The 18988-nt window shown below is 38.6% G+C and overlaps 1 protein-coding gene across 1 annotated transcript in view; it reads right to left on the bottom strand.

Annotated features, from left to right (window-relative positions):
• LOC110166375 (ephrin type-A receptor 5-like) overlaps positions 1 to 17889 on the bottom strand; it is a 151746-nt gene extending 133857 nt beyond the window's left edge. Inside the window, 2 exon segments of the mRNA XM_055153197.1 lie at positions 16500 to 16564; positions 17775 to 17889. Coding sequence (XP_055009172.1) covers positions 16500 to 16564; positions 17775 to 17889 — 180 coding nt within the window.
• Positions 17890 to 18988: the final 1099 nt, after the last annotated feature.

The following is an 18988-nucleotide window of genomic DNA, read 5'->3' as shown; positions in this document are numbered from 1 at the left end:
TAAAGATGCGTCAGAGTGACACGCAGACACAGAACGGCACAAGGAGAACACAAGCAGTGCTTTACCGTCTTTTTTTTTTGCCTGTCTTTATCGTCTTTTTTGGCCCCAACAACAACCAACCAACATAAGTTGTCTTCATCACCCCCCTGGTAGTGTCCTCACTTTTGGGCCAAAGTGTCCTAACTTTCAGAGTCATGCCGGTGGTCCCCTACATCTGGCTAATGCTTTTCTATGGCAAAATATCAGTGGAAATGTCTCGCATATTTTCCACCAGCTTCACAGATCTGCCCCATCACCACCATCACATTTGTCAATGAAGAATTTATCCACAACTGTCAAGGTAAGAAGGACGAAAACTTAAAGGCGAACAACGACGAGCATCTATTCTTGAGCAAAAATAACGATATTGTCATGAATAAAACATAAATAATAATAAATTTATCAAGAAGTAACTTGTTAAATAAATTTCATGATGTTCACAGATTACATGTCTAGTAGGGATGTAACGATATCCAAATCTCATGGTATAATATTTTCACGATATACATCACACAGTTCGGTATTTATTGCGATGTTATGGAGGCAAACACAATTGTGAATATGCTACTTTTTCCTCTTAAAATGCCTTGACAAGACGTAATTCAAAGAACTAAGATTTAAAAGTGCTTAGAACTGTTATTTCTTCATGTAGTTTGCACCAAAACGGAGCAAAGGATCATGGTCAGTGTAGTTCCCTCTGTATTTTTTAGCTATTGCTGCACCATAACAATGAATTTAAGCAAAGAAACTGTGATTCGATATATTGTGATGGCCCACAGACGTTTGGCGTTACGATATCACGATATTTTGGTTATTGTTACACCCCAAATGTCTAGCATTTAAACTGCACATATCTCTCTGTGTTTGCTAATATGTTACATCATGAAATTGATTTTTAATTTTAATTCTAAAATTAGTCTGAGTGAACAAGTTACTTGATTTACTATGTTTTTTTCATGACCATAATATTAGTTTTTCTCAGGAGTTCACTAATGCTAGTCATTGTTCGCCTTTAAGCTTTCGTCTTTCTTACCTTGATAGTTGTGGATAAATTCTTCATGGACAGAATATATTCTTTGTCGACCTTGTTAGATGAAGATTTGGTGATGGTTAGGTAGATATGTGAAGCTGGTGGAAAATAAGCGAGACATTTCCACAGATATTTTACCACAGAAAAGCATTAACTGGAAGTGTTTACCCTACATCATAGCACTTACAGCCATTGTGAAAAAGGTCTGTCAGGGGCGTTGCTGAAGGTAGCAATAAGGCACGACAGCTGTCAATCACACCTAGTGGTAGATGACCTCGGGGAACAAAGGCACCTGCTTGGTCTGTTATTATTGGTCATATCTTGATTTATGGACAGAATAGAAAAAATAAAACCAGCAGGATGATGTAGAGCGAGTAAAAAGAGAGAGGCTCAGATTTTTCTGTAGTCAACTCGGATGGAATCACTTAGTGCTCATGCAGCCTCTTTATCTGGAACACAGCAGCTAGCAGGTTAGTTCTGTCCATACTCTATACATAGCTTCTATAATGCGTCTATGTAAATGATGCAGCCAGGCTTGTGCTAGTGTGTTCCAGTGGTTGTGTGTGAGTTAGACAGCAGCATTAATTCCCTCCGCAAGTCTCCCGGGATGTGGCTATTATCTGCATCACTAGCACTCTCCCATGGCTAATACAGGCGCTTCATCATGTCACCCTAATATGGCCACAGGGAGCAGACTATGATCTGGTGTTATAGCTTAATAGCCCATATTAATCAATCCTCGCCGTGGCCGTTGTGCACGAGCTTTTGTCTTAGTCTTCTCGTCTTGTTCCCCATCTGTTTTTTTTTTTTTTTTTTTCCCGCTCTGCCCCCTCTCCACTCGTTTGTCTCCGAATTAGTTGGATTCTTTTGTTTTTGGGTTATCTCAACGGTTTGAGTGTGCTTAGGAATCAAAGAGCTCCTCTGCTTTGTCGACGGTTAATTTGTAGTTTATGTCAGCAAGTCAGACGGTTTTGTTCAAGTACAAAGTGGTTCTAACTTATCTACTGAAGCCAGTCTATTGCTGCATGCCTGTTGTCTCATACTGTATGATGTATGGAATTTAATAAGTGCTGGCAGACCTCAATATCAGATATATTTAATTTAATGATTCTCCCATGTGGGTCTGCATTGGGTTCTCTACTACCCTCATAAACATAAAACATGCATAAAAGGCAAAATTTGGAACTCTTGACCAAATCATGGTTTAAGATCTGAAGAAGGGTGTCACCTACTGCCTCTTATCTTGGGCAGTGCCTGGCAAAGGAGAAATTCAATTTGACAACTGGACTAAAGTTTATTTGGTCCGATACCTTTCGCAGCTCATCCAAGCTGCTTCTTCAGTTCTGAAAATAAACTTTTGTTCAGTTGACAGATTGAATTTCTCCTTTGCCATGGATTCTACCTGGACGACAAAGGAATTTTTCACACATCTTGGGCAATGCCTTAACTTGTTTTATGTGTCAACTTACAAATAATGCAGCCTGCACTAATGCACTTTTTGGTGGTGACTGGGGTATCCAACTTGTATAATCCAAATTAATCTATTCATTAGCATTTTATCCAATTTAAATGAGGAGGTCTTAGTCAACATAGACCCTTGTCAATGGCTATCTGGACATGAGTCGACCAAATAAATACAACACAATTACTAGAAATGGTCTGACACCATATCAGGACTTTATGGAGAGGAACAAGCCAAAACATTTATGTTTGAATTTTAACTATTGTCTCCCTGTGTGTGTAATTTAACCAAACAATTTGTGTTAGACAAATAACCTACTTTACTTTCACATGTCAGTGAAGAAATGCAAGAAAACCCAAATCATTAAGCCAATCAATAGTCTGTGTGTCTTGTATCTGTAATCCTTCAGTGCAGTGTAAACAACTAGGTGTGGTAGCTCCAACCTTCAGACAGATATAAAGCATCCTCCAGACTCCGGTCAGAACTGAAGAAGCCACTTGGATGGGTCATGAAACGTGTTCACTATAAAACATTTGTCCAGTTGACAGAATAAAATATTCTTTTGCAACCCCATCAACTGAAAAATAACATTTTACAAAGTTACCGAAGTGACAAAAGTGGAACCTTCATATAGGTTTTAAAATATGCACTATCAACCTGACACTTAACCAGATGAACTACAAAGATCCCCAGTCTTCATGACATGTACATTTTGGTGATTCCTATACTGTATATAAGCTGTAATGGTTCCCAGACTCAGGCCCAGTCAGTCCCAGTACAGACAGTAAGCCTCTTATTGGATAGATCACAGAGATCCAACAGCCGGCTGCAGCTTTACTCAGCTTAACCAGCGCACACCCACACACTCCATGACTGTGAACTTCCAACAGACGCCCCTCTTTGCTTTTGCATGGGACCAAATGGTGCAAGATACAGGCACAGTTTTGAGAAGTTTGATTTGCGTAATGCCCTACCAACAGTCGACAACAGTTGGGTTTTCATAGTAACAGAAAGCGTGACTGAAAAAAGAGCAATTGGGCGACAAAAAGACAGCATGATACGATTGGATTATGAAGTGTATTGAGTGACCTTTTAGTTGGAGTCACCAGTGGGACCAGTGGGTCAACATGGCAGCTTTCCCAGATTTTAAAGTACTTTTAAGAAACCGCATGATGTAAGATTTTGATTTGAAATGACATAAACATGACCTAACTACATTCCCATGTACAGGGTAGATATATCAAATATGACTTTTACTGGTGACAACTGTACTGATTTATTTGTAATTACATTTGGTGTTTTGGTTCTCAAAATGATTGTCCAATCATAAAGCAAAATGAGCCTCCAATCATAAAGCAAAATGAGCCTCACATGAGTCTCTCAGTTGGCTTTCCAGTTTCAATGCTGAAGACCATTTTTTAAAAAGCAGACCTATGCTTGTGTCTGCAATATAATTATAATTTATGACATGTGGATGATTATGTTATATTTTGACCATTTTAAATCCCAATATTCATCTAAAACATCTCAATAAAAGAAACCAATCCACTGTCATTAGAAAACTGTGTTGGCCATAAATTCGATCACAACAAAGAGATGAGCAGCTGTTGGCACCTCCAGTGGATAGTGGCAGATCACACTGGGTGCAGATTTTTAAAAATATTTGTACCAAACTGACTGTGACACTGCAGAATCTTAAACTTTTCAGAACGAAGTAAGTACAGAGCAGTGGACATATACTGTTGGTCGTGAAAAGAGCTGATCAGCAAAATGGTATCTTGAAAATAAATTATTAAACATTGCTCAAACATGCAGCAATCACTCCAGAAACTTTGGCTGAGTAAATGGCAAGGGGAAACAACTATAACATGGTTTATGGCTCTGAAAAGTGGATTTTGCATAATAGCTCTTCCTCACTAAACAAAACCTCAGCATCTTCCACCAGAAATGAACCAGTGGAGGTGATGAGGGCGGTGAAATTGACACACCAACAAACACCAAACATACAACAACAAAAAATACAGGTAGTTTTGAGATCACCGTGACAAAAATAATCATATTCTTTTGATCCATCAAAGGTATCGACTGACTTTTTGGCCACAGGCGATCTTGCAACCTGCAATTGTGAACTGAAGACAAGCTGTGATAATTGCCTCGCCCAGGTGCATGGATATAAAGTTGGTTGGCAAGCTGTATACAGTAACATACACTAGAAACCCGCTAGAACCAAGCTCCCAATGGAAAAGGGCAACCACATACAAGCCAAGACAGTAATTTGTACTTCCTTGTACTCTGTGCCATCTGGTTTCGTTTTTTAAAATGTCAATCTGCCGTTGTGCTGTGAAAATCCTGTTCCTTAGTGTACATCTGGCTATAGAAATAAACGTGTTACACTATGTTAAAATATATACAAGGTGTTTTTTGTGTTTTTGGTGTGGGACAGTATTTTTGAAGCAGTTGTCTGTCTCATTATTACACTAACTGTGACCAGATTTAAAGGCACACTATGTAACTTTTCTGGTATATGGACCTGAAATATTCCCCATTATGGGATTAAACTTAAATATCTTACATTTACTATATATTTAATTTGCTTAAAAACAACTTCAAAAACATATATTCTATATATAGGTGAGCAGGGTCATCTCTCCACAGATATGACCTGTAACCTGGCCCGGTGGCATCACTCGCTGGTCTCCATGGAGTGATCTATCCTCAGTGCTATACAGTGGAATTTTCCAGGTATACCCATAACAAATCTATGGAGATACGCATGTTTCTTGACTCTGTACAGGAAAAGTTACACAGTGCATCTTTAACTACAATTAATTATTATTTTGCTATATGTTGATGTGATCCTTTAGCCGGGCTGGTGCCACCTAGTGCTTCCACTCAATTTCATTTCTCTTCAGTGACTAGGTCAGGAATCGGAATACACTAGACGGTTTGCGAGAACCCGGAAGTGCAAGTTTGGGCACCAGCTGATCGAGAAGAGCCGTACATTCTGTGTTGGCAACGATTCCCAAGATTGAGCATTTAAAGCCGGAAACAAAGAGAAAGGAAAGATGTTATTGCCCTTCTTCCTACGGGATTTGGGAAAATATACCTTAATATACCTGTTAGCCTCGTTAGCGGCGCATTACATACTGTACATCACGACCAAATAGCAGAGATTGGTTAAATTTTTAAAAAGCAACCGTCTAATGTCGAGCGAACGAATCCTAATGCTGCGAGGTCAGACGGTTTCCACAAAGTGAAACCGACTGATGAATCAGGCTAGTGATCTTTGACAATTTTATTTTATTTTTTTACCTTTTTTGACAGAATATAAAACCATGTACACTGCAAAAAACTAAATCTAGCCAAGTTAAGATGACTTGAATTTTAAAAGTTTTATCATGATTTGAGTAAATTTCACTTGACAAGTAAAATTGTCCACCAGTAGAATAAGACTTTTTGTACTTAAAATGTGAAAAAACTATTTTTTGCACTTAAGAAACAAAACTGAATGTTGCTTGAAATAGAAAAACACACTTATTCCACTGGTAGATCATTTTACTTGTCAAGCTGAATCTACTCAAATTTTTAAAAAAGGTAAAATTAACTTACAGTATAGTTTTCAGTATCATTTTTCTGTGTTCCAGGTTAGTACAGTACCTTGCAGCCTGTATGTAACAATTTACCACTAAAATAAATGTGTGCCAACAACTGCCTTGTCCTGTTCTTTCTAAAAACACAAACCTGAACAGCCCAGTCTTCTCCTATAGTGAACTCTGCTGAACTAGTGTCCTGGGCATCCTTATGGCTGCTCATTACACTGCGTTTGTCTTCCCCTGCTGTTCCACGTCAGTAACAGAGAGAGAGAGAACGGTTGGTATAGGACGGAGAGATAGAAGGGGAAAGGGAAGGAGGGAGAAACGGGGAAGAGAGAACAGGAGAGATAGACGAAGAGGAGCGAGAGAGAAAAGAGACTGAGGAAAAGAGAAAATGAGGAAGAGATGCAGAGAGGAAGAAATAGAGAAGGAGGGAAAGAGGAGAGAAGGAGAAAGAGTAGAAGAAAGAGGGGCTTGAAATAGAAGGAGAGAGGGAGAGAGAGTGTGTGACAGAGAAGAGACAGTGAGAGAAGAAAAAGAGAAGGAGGGAGAGAAGAGTGAAGGAGAAAGAGTAGATGAAAGAGGGGTTTGAAATAGAAGGAGAGAGGGAGAGAGTCGAGAGTAATCTTGATAAAAAAGGAGAGTGGAAAAAGGGAGAGAACGAGGAAAAGAGTAGGTGAAAGAGAGAAAGCGAGGAGTTACAGAAACACGGAAAGAAAGAGAGACGAGAAGGAAAGAGAAACGCAGAAGAAGATAGAAACAGAGTAAAAGAGTGAGAAGAGGAGGAAGAGAGAGTTCCAGCGTTCACACAGCCCCCCATTTGTCACAGGCGTCAGTGCACCCCCTGTGGCTGTGCTGAGTGCCCTCCCGGCTCTGGCTCTATAAAGCTGTCTCCAACTTCTTATTATGAGCCATTAGCACTGACCGCCATGACACTGTAATAGAACTGTCCTTCTGCGCTCTTTAGCCCAACCCGACCCCTCCACCCCTCGTCTACATACACTCACCTGTACAACTTTACCCACTGTTCAACTCCACAGTCAAATGAAATACGTATCTGCATGAGCGCATTCAGAAAAAAACTGTTCTGATTAGTGTAGATGGGTGTGTTAAGAACCCATGGAATCTAACTTGCATTTCGTACTGGTGTTTGAAATGAGAAGAAAATCTAATAAATAGACCTTACTTGAAAAAATTCTAGGAAACTTGCCTTGAAAAATCTGACTGAAGCGGACTGTGAATCTAAAACTGAGCTTAAAAGTAAATCCTCAGTGCAGTGTACAGTGAATTCCTCTTTTTAGGCATAGGCAAGTGAAGTGAACTTTAGTTTTCATTCATAGAACCAGTGTTGGGAAGGTTACTTTAAAAATGTATTCCCCTACAGATTACAGATTACAGACCCCAAAATGTAGTTTGTAACGGAATCCATTAAGTTACTTAAAGTGAGTAATGTAATCGGAATACTTTGGATTACTTGATATTGTCCTGGTTTTAGTCCTGGTTTAGTCTTGGTTTAGTCCTGGTTTAGTTCTGGTTTTAGTCCTGGTTTTAGTCCTGGTTTAGTCCTGGTTTTAGACCTGCTTTTAGTCCTGATTTTATTCCTAGTTTTAGTCCTGGTTTAGTCTTGGTTTAGTCCTGGTTTAGTTCTGGTTTTAGTCCTGGTTTTAGTCCTGGTTTAGTCCTGTTTTTTTGTCTTGGTTTAGTCCTGGTTTAGTTTTGGTTTAGTCCTGGTTTAGTTCTGGTTTTAGTCCTGGTTTTAGTCCTGGTTTAGTCCTGGTTTTAGACCTGCTTTTAGTCCTGATTTTAGTCCTAGTTTTAGTCCTGGTTTAGTCTTGGTTTAGTCCTGGTTTAGTTCTGGTTTTAGTCCTGGTTTTAGTCCTGGTTTAGTCCTGGTTTTAGACCTGCTTTTAGTCCTGATTTTAGTCCTGGTTTTAGTCCTGGTTTAGTCCTGTTTTTTTGTCCTGGTTTAGTCCTGGTTTAGTTTTGGTTTAGTCCTGGTTTTAGTCCTGGTTTTAGTCCTGGTTTAGTCCTGGTTTTAGACCTGCTTTTAGTCCTGATTTTAGTCCTGGTTTTAGTCCTGGTTTAGTCTTGGTTTAGTCCTGGTTTAGTTCTGGTTTTAGTCCTGGTTTTTCTTGGTTTAGTCCTGGTTTAGTTTGGTTTAGTCTGGTTTAGTTCTGGTTTTAGTCCTGGTTTTAGTCCTGGTTTTAGTCCTGGTTTTAGACCTGCTTTTAGTCCTGATTTTAGTCCTGGTTTTAGTCCTGGTTTAGTCCTGTTTTTTTTGTCTTGGTTTAGTCCTGGTTTAGTTTTGGTTTAGTCCTGGTTTTAGTCCTGATTTTAATCCTGGTTTAGTCCTGGTTTTAGTCCTGATTTTAATACTGGTTTAGTCCTGGTTTAGCCCAAAATATGAAAGCAGGAAAATACCGCTGTGTAATCCATTTATTTCAACAAAGTAACTGTAATCCGATTACCACTCACTGAAACAGTTACTGTAACCGAATACAGTTACTCATAATTTGTACTCTGATTACGTAACTCCGGTACATGTAATCTGTTACTCCCCAACACTGCATAGAACTCATGTTGTAAAGCTGTGCCAACTAATCAGTCAGTTCCTCAAATTTGACTTATGTAGTAACCTTTACATTAAGAGTAATTTCTTCTTGGTAAACTTGATAAAACCATAGAAACCAACTGCCTTGAATTGAGCAAGTAAATGTTACTTAGAATAACAAGTTAGAGTAAAAACAATACAATAATGCCATTCAGATCTGCATCAGGTACACAAGGATTTGAATATTTATTAGTGTTTTAACAATAAAATGGAGCCGGACTCTTGGTAAGAATATGTCACTGTTGAAGTTACTCGTCTCATTCAAGTTGTTCTTAGTCTAACTGACCAGTAATGTGCTTTTTTTTTGCCATGAAAGTAACTTTAACTTACTTTACCACAGTCATTAAGATTCATAAATTTGTAGCTGTGACTAAAGTAAACTAGCTGAATGCATGTTAACCCTAGTGTTAGATTTGACTGTGTCTGCACATTTCAATTGCAATTATTTCAACTACCTGAATTTTGTGATTGAATTAATGCTAGAAAGGAATGATGACATAAACAAAACAAATCAAATATAGCTAATAATTATAATGCTGATTTATGTTATTAGGTTCTTTTTTCAGACCTAGAGTTTTGTTTCATACCTGACAGTTTGTGGTCTTCCTCAGAGTGGTCACGTGATGTTGCTGTGATGTGTCTGGTCAGCTGATTTAAACAGGTTTTGGCGTTGTCTTCCTACCGGTGAATTAAAGAGGCAATCGAAATACAGAAACGCCTGCAGGACTATAAACCAGGATGAGGGGGCTTTTTTCCTCTCACACACCTGGGATACTGTCCTGAGGAAGTCGGACTGCAGATGGCGCTGTCATCCTGCCTCCACCGGTAGGAAGACAGCACCAAAACCTGTTTAAATCAGCTGACCAGACACGTCACAGCAACATCACGTGACCACTCTAAGGAAGACCACTAGTGAGCAGTCGAAACTGTCAGATATGAAACAAAACTCTAGGTCTGAAAAAAGAACCTAATAACATAAAATATCAGAAGACCAAATGAATCTCATTGGACTATAATGCTGATTTATTCTTAATAACAAGGACATTTGGCATAATGGTCAAGTTGTTTATATATATATTTAAAAATCTGCTTCCAATTATCCACTCACATGAGTCTCTCATTTGGGTTGCCATATTCAGTTGGTTTAAACCTAAAATGTCTCTCTGATCTGGATGGTCACCTGCAGCCAGTCATGCCTCAGTGCTAGTGCAGCCTCTGCAGCTCAGTGAGGGAATTCTGGAGGTTCTGAGCATTCACATGAGACATGGATTATCCAAATTGGCAGCTCTGGTTCAGTTGTGATTGTAATAACATTTTATTTTCAAATTCTTGGATCTGCTTGTTTTTCCCTTTCCCACTGATACGTCTTAAAATGTGTTAATTACATGAATGTACTAAAACAAGTCAATATAACAACCCATATAATCAAGGTTCCATAACTAAATACATTTAAAATGATTAACCCAACTCAAATCAAGATGTGTTATTTTAATTTAAACACATTTATAGTGTTCATTTCCCCTGTTGCTATACATTTCCAATCAGTCTTGTGTCCTCCATACAGTAATTATCCAGGTTTGTCTCCTAACCTAGAAAACTTCCACACTCCTCGTGCTTTCATCACTGAGCTGTCTCCGCTCCCCCTGCCCTCCTCCATTCACACTCCCCAATGTCCTTGATTTTAGACCTAAGCCCTTCCCACAACTATGATACCAACCAGTCCGTGTTATTTTTATATCTTCCAGGAAAGTACAGCACTTCAATTTTAAACTACAATGTAACTTTTCTGAGTGTCTCTTTGGAGATTATATAGCATTCCCGCAAATCCTTCACTGTATGGCATTACACTTACCAATGTCCATGGAGACAAGCAGGTGACACCAGATGTAGTTATTACATATATATTTATATTACAGTATTTTTCTTTGCATATAAATGAGTAATGTTCTATTGTGGAGCATTCAGAGAAAACATATCTATGAAAAAGTGGTAAATCCAAAAAAGGTTCAAAATTCACCTTTAAGAGAGTAAATCAACAACAGTCAGGTCTCAGTGGTTACAGTGCAAAGATGTGGGAAAATAGAATCAACTCTTACTGCAACTGCATAAGCAAGCATCTGATTATAATTTAAATGAGATTGCTTCACAGTCTTTTTATTGCATTCAAAGTACCATATGATTATGCAACAATAATGATAATTGTTTCATACTGTGTTGTATGTATAACTTTTTTATGAGAAATAGACGATCTGCACTAGAATCATTTGGACAGAGATGCTTCGCCAAATGTTCTCATGTTGACAGATGGGGGAGAATATAAATGCATCAAAATGTCACAAACTGGTCCATGAGTTTAACCATTTGCTCATTATTATATTGAGTTTTTATCTTTTTTCCACTTTTCCACATTGGCTTAACATTTTTAAATCTATATGTAAAATGGATGTCAACTGCATTCTACAAGAAACTATACAAAGGCACTTGTCATTAGTTTTGCCAGCAAGACAAATTTTCAAAATTTTTGTGAATTCATAAAGTCTTCATAATAGATCTTGAACAGCCCTGGCTGAATCGTTAGCATGTGATAGGTCAGGAAACGGACCAATCACAGGACAGCATTGTGGTTTGTATGGAAGCCAGAGCCAAATTAACCAAAACAAACACGCTGACAGACGTACTTCAGCCTATTTTATTTGTGAAAAACATGCAGAGGGAAGTGTTTGCTTTTCTCTCAACTGGATTTAACATTAGGTTTGATTCGGCTTGTTTCACTATTTTGATGCTTCAACCAATAAACATCAAGTCTTAGTTTAAACGCTCCAGTCAGTGGTTCTAAACACTTTGAGTGAGAACCATCCCAGATTAATGTGTAGAACTCACCCAGAGTTTGATTATCCTTCCGAATCGGTTTTCCAAGGAATTTGTCTAGCGACACGTGTGACACCCCTCTTTTCCTGGGACGGTGCGACTCGGACCTCGGTGGCGGGAATAGTAGACTGCGCAAGGATTCCCAGTCAAAAGCCAAGATAGCTCTGCCAACTGTCAACTGCCAAACAGGAGGGTCCTGACTAAGGTCATCTCTATGCTGGGCCATGAGTCTCACCCCCTGCAGGACGCTCTGTCTGCTCTGGAGAGCAGCTTCAGTGACAGACTCATTCACCTTCGCTGTGTGAAGGAGAGGTTTCACAGGTCTTTCCTTCCTGCTGCTGTCAGACTTTACAACAAACACTGTTAACACTGAACATGTGCCAGTCAATTATATCCATGTGCAATTATTACTTCCGCCAAGGAGGTTATGTTTTTGCTGGTGTTTGTCTGTTTGTCTGTTTGTTTGTTTGTTTGTTTGTCTGTTAGCAACATAACTCAAAAAGTTATGGACCGATTTTGATGAAATTTTCAGGATTTGTTGGAAATGTGCAAAGGAAGAACTGATTTCATTTTGGGGGTGATCCGGAAGAAATCCTGGATTCTGGATCACTTTGAAATTTTAGTTAACATTGTGGTAAATGGGGCCAAAAATTTAGTTTCTCAATATCTCGGTTAATTATTGACCAAACCCCATGAAATTTGACTCAGGGATGGACAATGGGATCCTCTTTCATATTCCAAAGGCTGATCCGGATCTGATCCAAAAGACTGATTTTATCGCAATTTATATAAAAAATGGGGGTAGTCCTTGGCGGAGGTCTGCGCTCTCTGAGTGCTTTTCTAGTTTTTAAGTCTATTTTTAAAATTATTTTTAAGCTATTATTTATTATCTGTGTTACCTTTTCCTGCTGTTCTGAAATTGCGTGTTGCAACTTTGGAATTTCCCCACTGTGGGACTAATAAAGGCATATCTTATCTTATCTTAAATGACAATTTCAGTCACTCGTATTACTGAGATGCCTTCCCGTGGCCTATGGGTATGATAGTCAGTGTTGTAAGGCTACACGCTACTCTCCAAGTCCAACACATGAAATATAATAATACACTTCAAGCTCGGACATGATGTCAAATCCGAGGTCAAAGTGAGAGTTGGAAGATAACTGAATGCAGGGTCAGTTCAGAGGGCTACACATATCAATCCAAATTTGCTTTGCTGTCAAAATACACTGTGTAACCTTTGTGGTTGAGGGTATACCACTTAATATTCTTCATGGAAATGGACTAGTTCATTATATGTATTTTATTTCTCCAAAATAAAACATGTATTACTACTTGGCAAAGCAATAGCAGTAGATGACATACCCTCCACCAAGTTCTGCAGTGCACTTTTAAAGATGAGATGTAATTAACTAACTAACCAGCCAACCAACTCATTTTTCGTCATAGACTCTTCATCTTGATGCATCTCGAGTTTTTTCCTCATCTACTACTTTGCAAGAACCAACATCTGTTCCACTTCACAACATGAGGCGGCAGAATTCCTCAGGTCAGCAAAGTCTTTTTTAGCTTCCCATCAACTGCAAATGATTACAAGAAACACTTCAACGTAGCTCGCGGCAACAGCTGTAGATTGCAAAGTCGAAAAACCTCCCTGACAACGGAAACTTTTTATCAAACTGTACATTTCTATGACACATCTCAAGGTCATCCATCCGATCTGAAAGCTATTTAAACGTTTTAGGATGAGTTTGGGAGTTCAAAACACAGGGAATCTACAGGGGATCCAAATGTAAAGGGTTGAAGAGACGACTGAGATGAAATGGCAAACAGATGACAGACAGATGTGAAGAGAGAATGAGGAGTTAGACAAATGCTCTGGGACAAAGAGAGGTGGGGATGGGGGGAACAGCGGTTGGAGATGAGAGACAGAGGGAGAGAGAAGGAGATAGGGAGGAAAAAATAAACATACCATATGGAACATGATGTCAGGAAGGAAACATCAACAGGAATTAGCATGTGAGAGAATGGATAGTGGAGCTGGGAATGAAGTTACGGCAATAGAAATAAAATGTTTTGGCTACAGGGTGTGAGAAACTAGAGATTCATCAGCTGGTTTCACTTCATGGAAACCGTCTGATCTCACAACATTAGAATTTGTTCGCTCAATGGTAGGCGGGTACTTTTTAAAAAATTTAACCAATTGCTGCTGTTTGGTCGTGATGTATGTAATGCTCCACTAACGGGGCTCACTGGTATATTAAGCTTTTCCCAAATCCTGTTGGAAGAAGGGCAATAATGTCTTTCCCCTTAATAAAATTCACCAAATATTCTCTTCCGGCTTTAAATCCTCGATCTTGGGAATCGTTGCCAACACAGAAAGCATGGCTCTTCGCTGATTGGCTGGTGCCTGGACTCACACTTCCAGGGTTCTTGCAAACCATTTAGTGTATTCCAATTCCTGACCTCGTCGCTGGAGAGAAATGAAATTGCGTAGAGGCACTAGGTGGCGCCAGCCTGGCTAGTGAGAAACTGCAACAGAAATGCACTTCTAAACTTAGATTTGGTCAGGGACTATTGAAAATTGGATTTTAAGATGACAGAGATTCTTTCTGAAGAGACTGGACAGTGCCACGGGATGTTTCTGCTTGAGCTTAAAAATAATTTGCTCATTGATCATAGGCCTGTCACACTAATCCATTTTGACTTGTAATAAATTAACAGCAGAATGAAACACTTCAGTAGTTGGTTTGCATCAACATAGCGAGTCAAAGTAATCGATTCAACCCTCCGCAGCTCAAATCTTATTGTAGTACAGAAAAATAAAACGTTCTTGTCTAGTACAAAGAAAAAGTACCCATGATAAATACTGACCCCCAAAAAATTAGAGTTTTTTTTTTTTTTTTTTCATGACAGGCTTAACTAACCATGAAGCAATCATTTTATTTGTTCAAACAAAGGTTATAATAGATCATTTCAAATCAATTCATTTTTCAAAAGCATACGCCCTTTCAGTGTAAACAGAATGCCTACATTCTAAAGACTGGTACACCTTCTATTCCAAACGTTGGCTCTAATGAAATTGTCAGTGTCGCCACATCAACACTATGAGAGTCATGGAATTAGAAACTGCATGGAGATTCTACCTGTGCCGCCACAATTCTGGGGAATTCAAACCACATCTTCTCTGACGCTCTGAAGCAAATAACTTTTTATAAAAATGTACTGAAACCAGCGTGAATGAAGCGAATTTAGCATAATATGTGTCCTTTAAAGTCAGTGGATAACTCCTTCCTTCCCTTTTGATATGACCGATTTTATTTTTGTGCTATATTCACAAACGCCCTTGTTTGGTATTCCAAGGGTCTCATTCTAATGCGTCCATCCACCTTTGAATTCAGGACCATTGAAAACCTGGTACAAACCCCTCCTCTTTTTGCACTGTCTATTGTCAACAGAATTTTCCCGACAATAAATATGGCGATTGTAAAACAGTAATAAATGCAGACTTTGGCACCAGCTAATCACCAAGTTGGCAGAGGACCAGACTCCGATATCACTCTTGGTAGTAACAATGGTTGGTTGAGACTAGAAGGGTGGAAATGGGATTCGTAATAACCAGTAATGACAGCATCTCTTATTTAAAAAAAAAAAAAAAGTAATAATAGACTTTTCATTTTGGCGTTCTGAATGAGAATTTATCATTTAAATTAACCGTAGCCAGCAACAACTGTTAATCAGACACAAGGTCGTAATGGGGTCCTTACAGTCTTATCATGTCCCTTTATTCTGGATGTGTTATTTATGCTGGTGCTACGCCCATAATCACATCTTCATTAGAATGATTGCACATATGAATGCTTTTGTCAGCACTATCTCCCCATCTCCACATGCATTTGGATAATTTCAACTCTGGAGTTGCCAATATCCTCAACAAAAAGTAAAAGGTAGCTGTTAGCATGAAAACATCACAATAATCAGAATCAGAATCAGAGCAGTCACAATTCGTAATTCGCAAAAACTGCTTTTACTTGGGCGCCTCTGCAGTACAAGTTTTAGTTTAATTTGGACTAAACTTTATTGACATTTTCCTTCTCATTTAGCTCACATCTCATTTAGAACTTAATGTTTTACCTGGTTTAACTCTACTTTAGTCTTGAAATAGCCCCTTTTATGGATCTAGTTTCAATTTGGAGCTTCCCAAAAAACTGTCATGTTCTATGGTAGTACTTGCCCTGAAAAGAGAACCACTGATGTATGTTATAGATATCATGTATATATATATAAAAGCTCATCTTGCAGTTTAGATCTTTTACAAACATGCTCTGAAATGCATGTGATTCTTGTATTTGTTTAGCAGATAATATTTTTTCTTCTTTATTAACGCATCTGGAAATATTTCAAAGGCACACTGTGAACTGAATCTTGATAATCTCACATAAATCACAAAGCAAATCGCAAACACAGTCGCAATTCATGATTTTATTTCCAAAATGGTCATAGTACTTCATATAACTATAATATGACTGTTATATCCTTGTCTTAAAATACACTTTGTGAAGGACCAATCATTAGTCTTTTTTGGTTCCTAATTAGCTGTCACCTTGGGGAAACTGCAGATTTCAATTTTTGGCCTGCGAGTAATATATTCCACAGTGACTTTCGATGTCTTATTCATGAATTCAATTTAGCTTGATAATGAACTGGGACTTCCTTGAAATGTAATGACCTTTAACCTTGATAAAACAAATGAGGGACCTGCACTTGACCAGGGGAGTCATTTATCACGTACACGTACTGTTAGTATGCGGCCTCTTGGTTGTACATTGGGTAAAGGTTATATTGTGAGTTATGTATGCATTGGTTTTTGTCTAGTACAGTATATAGGATGTTACTTACCCCATTCTTTGGATAGGCCACCCACCCCAGGTCTCCCATGACAGATCGCGAGTCCAGGAGGTTTACTGTAAACACAACAAAATAGAAAGAACTTAAAGGTTTGAATGGCAAATACAGAAATGGAAAGATACATGATTACGCATTTTTGCTCACATGGACCTTAGAAAATCAACCAAAAAGATGAAATTTTTACTTAAAAGGCACAGATTTTTTCTTAAGGGCCCTATGCAAAATTGACTCGTGAGCTTTTAGTTATGTTAATGTTGTTACCTCCTCAAAAACATACCAGGAGTTGTATTTTGTTTCATTCACACATGATTGAGTAACTTCTGTCTACATCTCCAAAGCTCAAAATGCTCTGTTCCACCTTGTGATGTCATGCAGTGGTCGTTTTGAAATTAACAGCTACCTTTCAACCTTCAGTTCAGCAGAGATGGGCAATTCCAGGGCTGAAATGATCCAAATGATTCTAGTGAAGGTGTATGGAGTTTAAAAACACAGTGGAGCATCTGAATATTGCCACAGTAAAGATAGCATGCTAACAATGCACTTCCTCATTAGTGAACAATAAAACACTCTGTGGGTTATGAATATATTCAGGACAAAAATGTTCTACATATGATTAATATTAAATCCTCACCGCAACAGTTCGGCTGATAAAAAATATACAACCCCCCTCCTCTCCAAAAAAACACGCTTGTCCCTCCAGATCTGACTCGTAACTTGGCTCAAGCCATCTACCTACATTCAGTGTAGGATTTTAGTAGTACTTTTCCTAGAAACTTCCCATTCACTAAATTGTGATATGTGCACAGTGATATTTGGACACACGTTCAATCATGTACTAGGCCTAAATATATCATGGTAAACAATAATACTGCAACTAAGGTTTTTTTTTTTTGGTTGTTTGTTTTTTTTATATACGGTATCATTTAATGGCCCTATATTAATCTAAACTAACTCTTGTGAGCTTATAGCTTATAATGCTGTTACCTCCTCAAAACAAAAACATATCTGGAGGTTTTTTTTGTTTTTTTTTTCTTCCATTCACTCATGTTTGAGTAACCCTTTATTATTAAGCTGTCTACACCAGTGGTCCCCAACCTTTTTTGTGCCACGGTTTTATATCTGACAATATTTCGCGGACCGGAGGGTGTTGGGGATCAGCGTGGCGTGTAGGAGCAGGGCGAGGTGCGCGGTCTGCACGGCATAGTTAAGTCCTGGCTAAATCCTGTTTTAGTCCTGGTTTTAGACCTGTTTTAGACCTGTTTAGACAGTCCATGCGGTGCACGGGAGGAGGGATGGTCCACTCGCCGTACGGGAGGGGGGTCCGTGCGACGTATGGGGATGGGGGGTTTGCGCTTTCACGGCCCTGCACCAAACGACCCATGGCCCTGTACTGGTCCCCCGCACGGAGGTTGGGGATCCCTGATCTACACCTCCAAAAATGAAAATGCTCTGTTCCATCTTGTGATGTCATGAAGATTTAGTTTTGAAGTTAGTAGAGATCCAGGTTCCAGTTCCAGGCTGCAACCACCTTTCACAACTTGGGGGGCAAATCACACTAAATCTGACTGTATGATAGAAAAACTAACAAAAATCTCCCCACTATTGCAACAAAGATATGCACACAATTGAACAACGGTACTGAATGATAGGTCAATATAGTAATTATTCCGAAAGGGCTATCAACTACCATAAATCTGTTTTTCCCCCAACATTTTTATTTGTCTCCTAATCAAAACTATTGCACTACAATCTCTAGCAAAGTTTATTTTTTTATTTATTTTTTTCCTCTGTAGCAGCATTAAGAACTCAGACACATCTATTACAAGCCATTTCTCTCAGTCTGATGGCTAAAGGCTGCCAAGTCCAATTACCTGACCAGTGCACCTCACCACACACTCGCTAGCACAACTGACATATGGACACTCAAAGCTCTGTTCACAACGATTGTGTCTGACAGTTACCGCAATAAATGTCTCTTATAAGAAAATTGCCAGCTATTTTAAACCTTCTCTTTGCCCTCAATACAGTTTTAGGTGGTTTGTATTGTTTTAATGGGGAAAAACAGACACAGCAATTGAAAACAACCAGAGCGTCTTCATCAAAATATCGGTACAGTAATTACACCTGTTTTGCAAATTTGGCGACAATTTGTGTGTCCAATTAATTTGTGTAAGGCAAAGTAAGAAAGGATTTTTTAAAGATTGTCTGAAATTTTGAATAAATGTGTAATCAAAAAGCTTGGAAAGGATTCACTGCAATTTCAGTAAGATTGTTCCAGCGCCCAAAAGTCTCTGTTAATTACTGTAGTAGAATTGTTTTTTTTTTATTTTATTTATTTATTTTTTTTGGATCAGACTGTCCATCTAACCTTACAACTCCAATAATTTGAAAATGCCAATACAGAATAGAACTGCACAATATATTCCATTCGTAAATAGAATGTCAATGACTGTTCGCAAATAACAAAATAAAACCTTCTG

This window comes from Boleophthalmus pectinirostris, unplaced genomic scaffold, assembly GCF_026225935.1.
Source record: "Boleophthalmus pectinirostris isolate CB_2022bp ecotype Guang Dong unplaced genomic scaffold, ASM2622593v1 HiC_scaffold_18, whole genome shotgun sequence".
Taxonomy (NCBI): Eukaryota; Metazoa; Chordata; class Actinopteri; order Gobiiformes; family Gobiidae; genus Boleophthalmus; species Boleophthalmus pectinirostris.
This window is presented reverse-complemented; position numbering and strand designations above follow the sequence as displayed.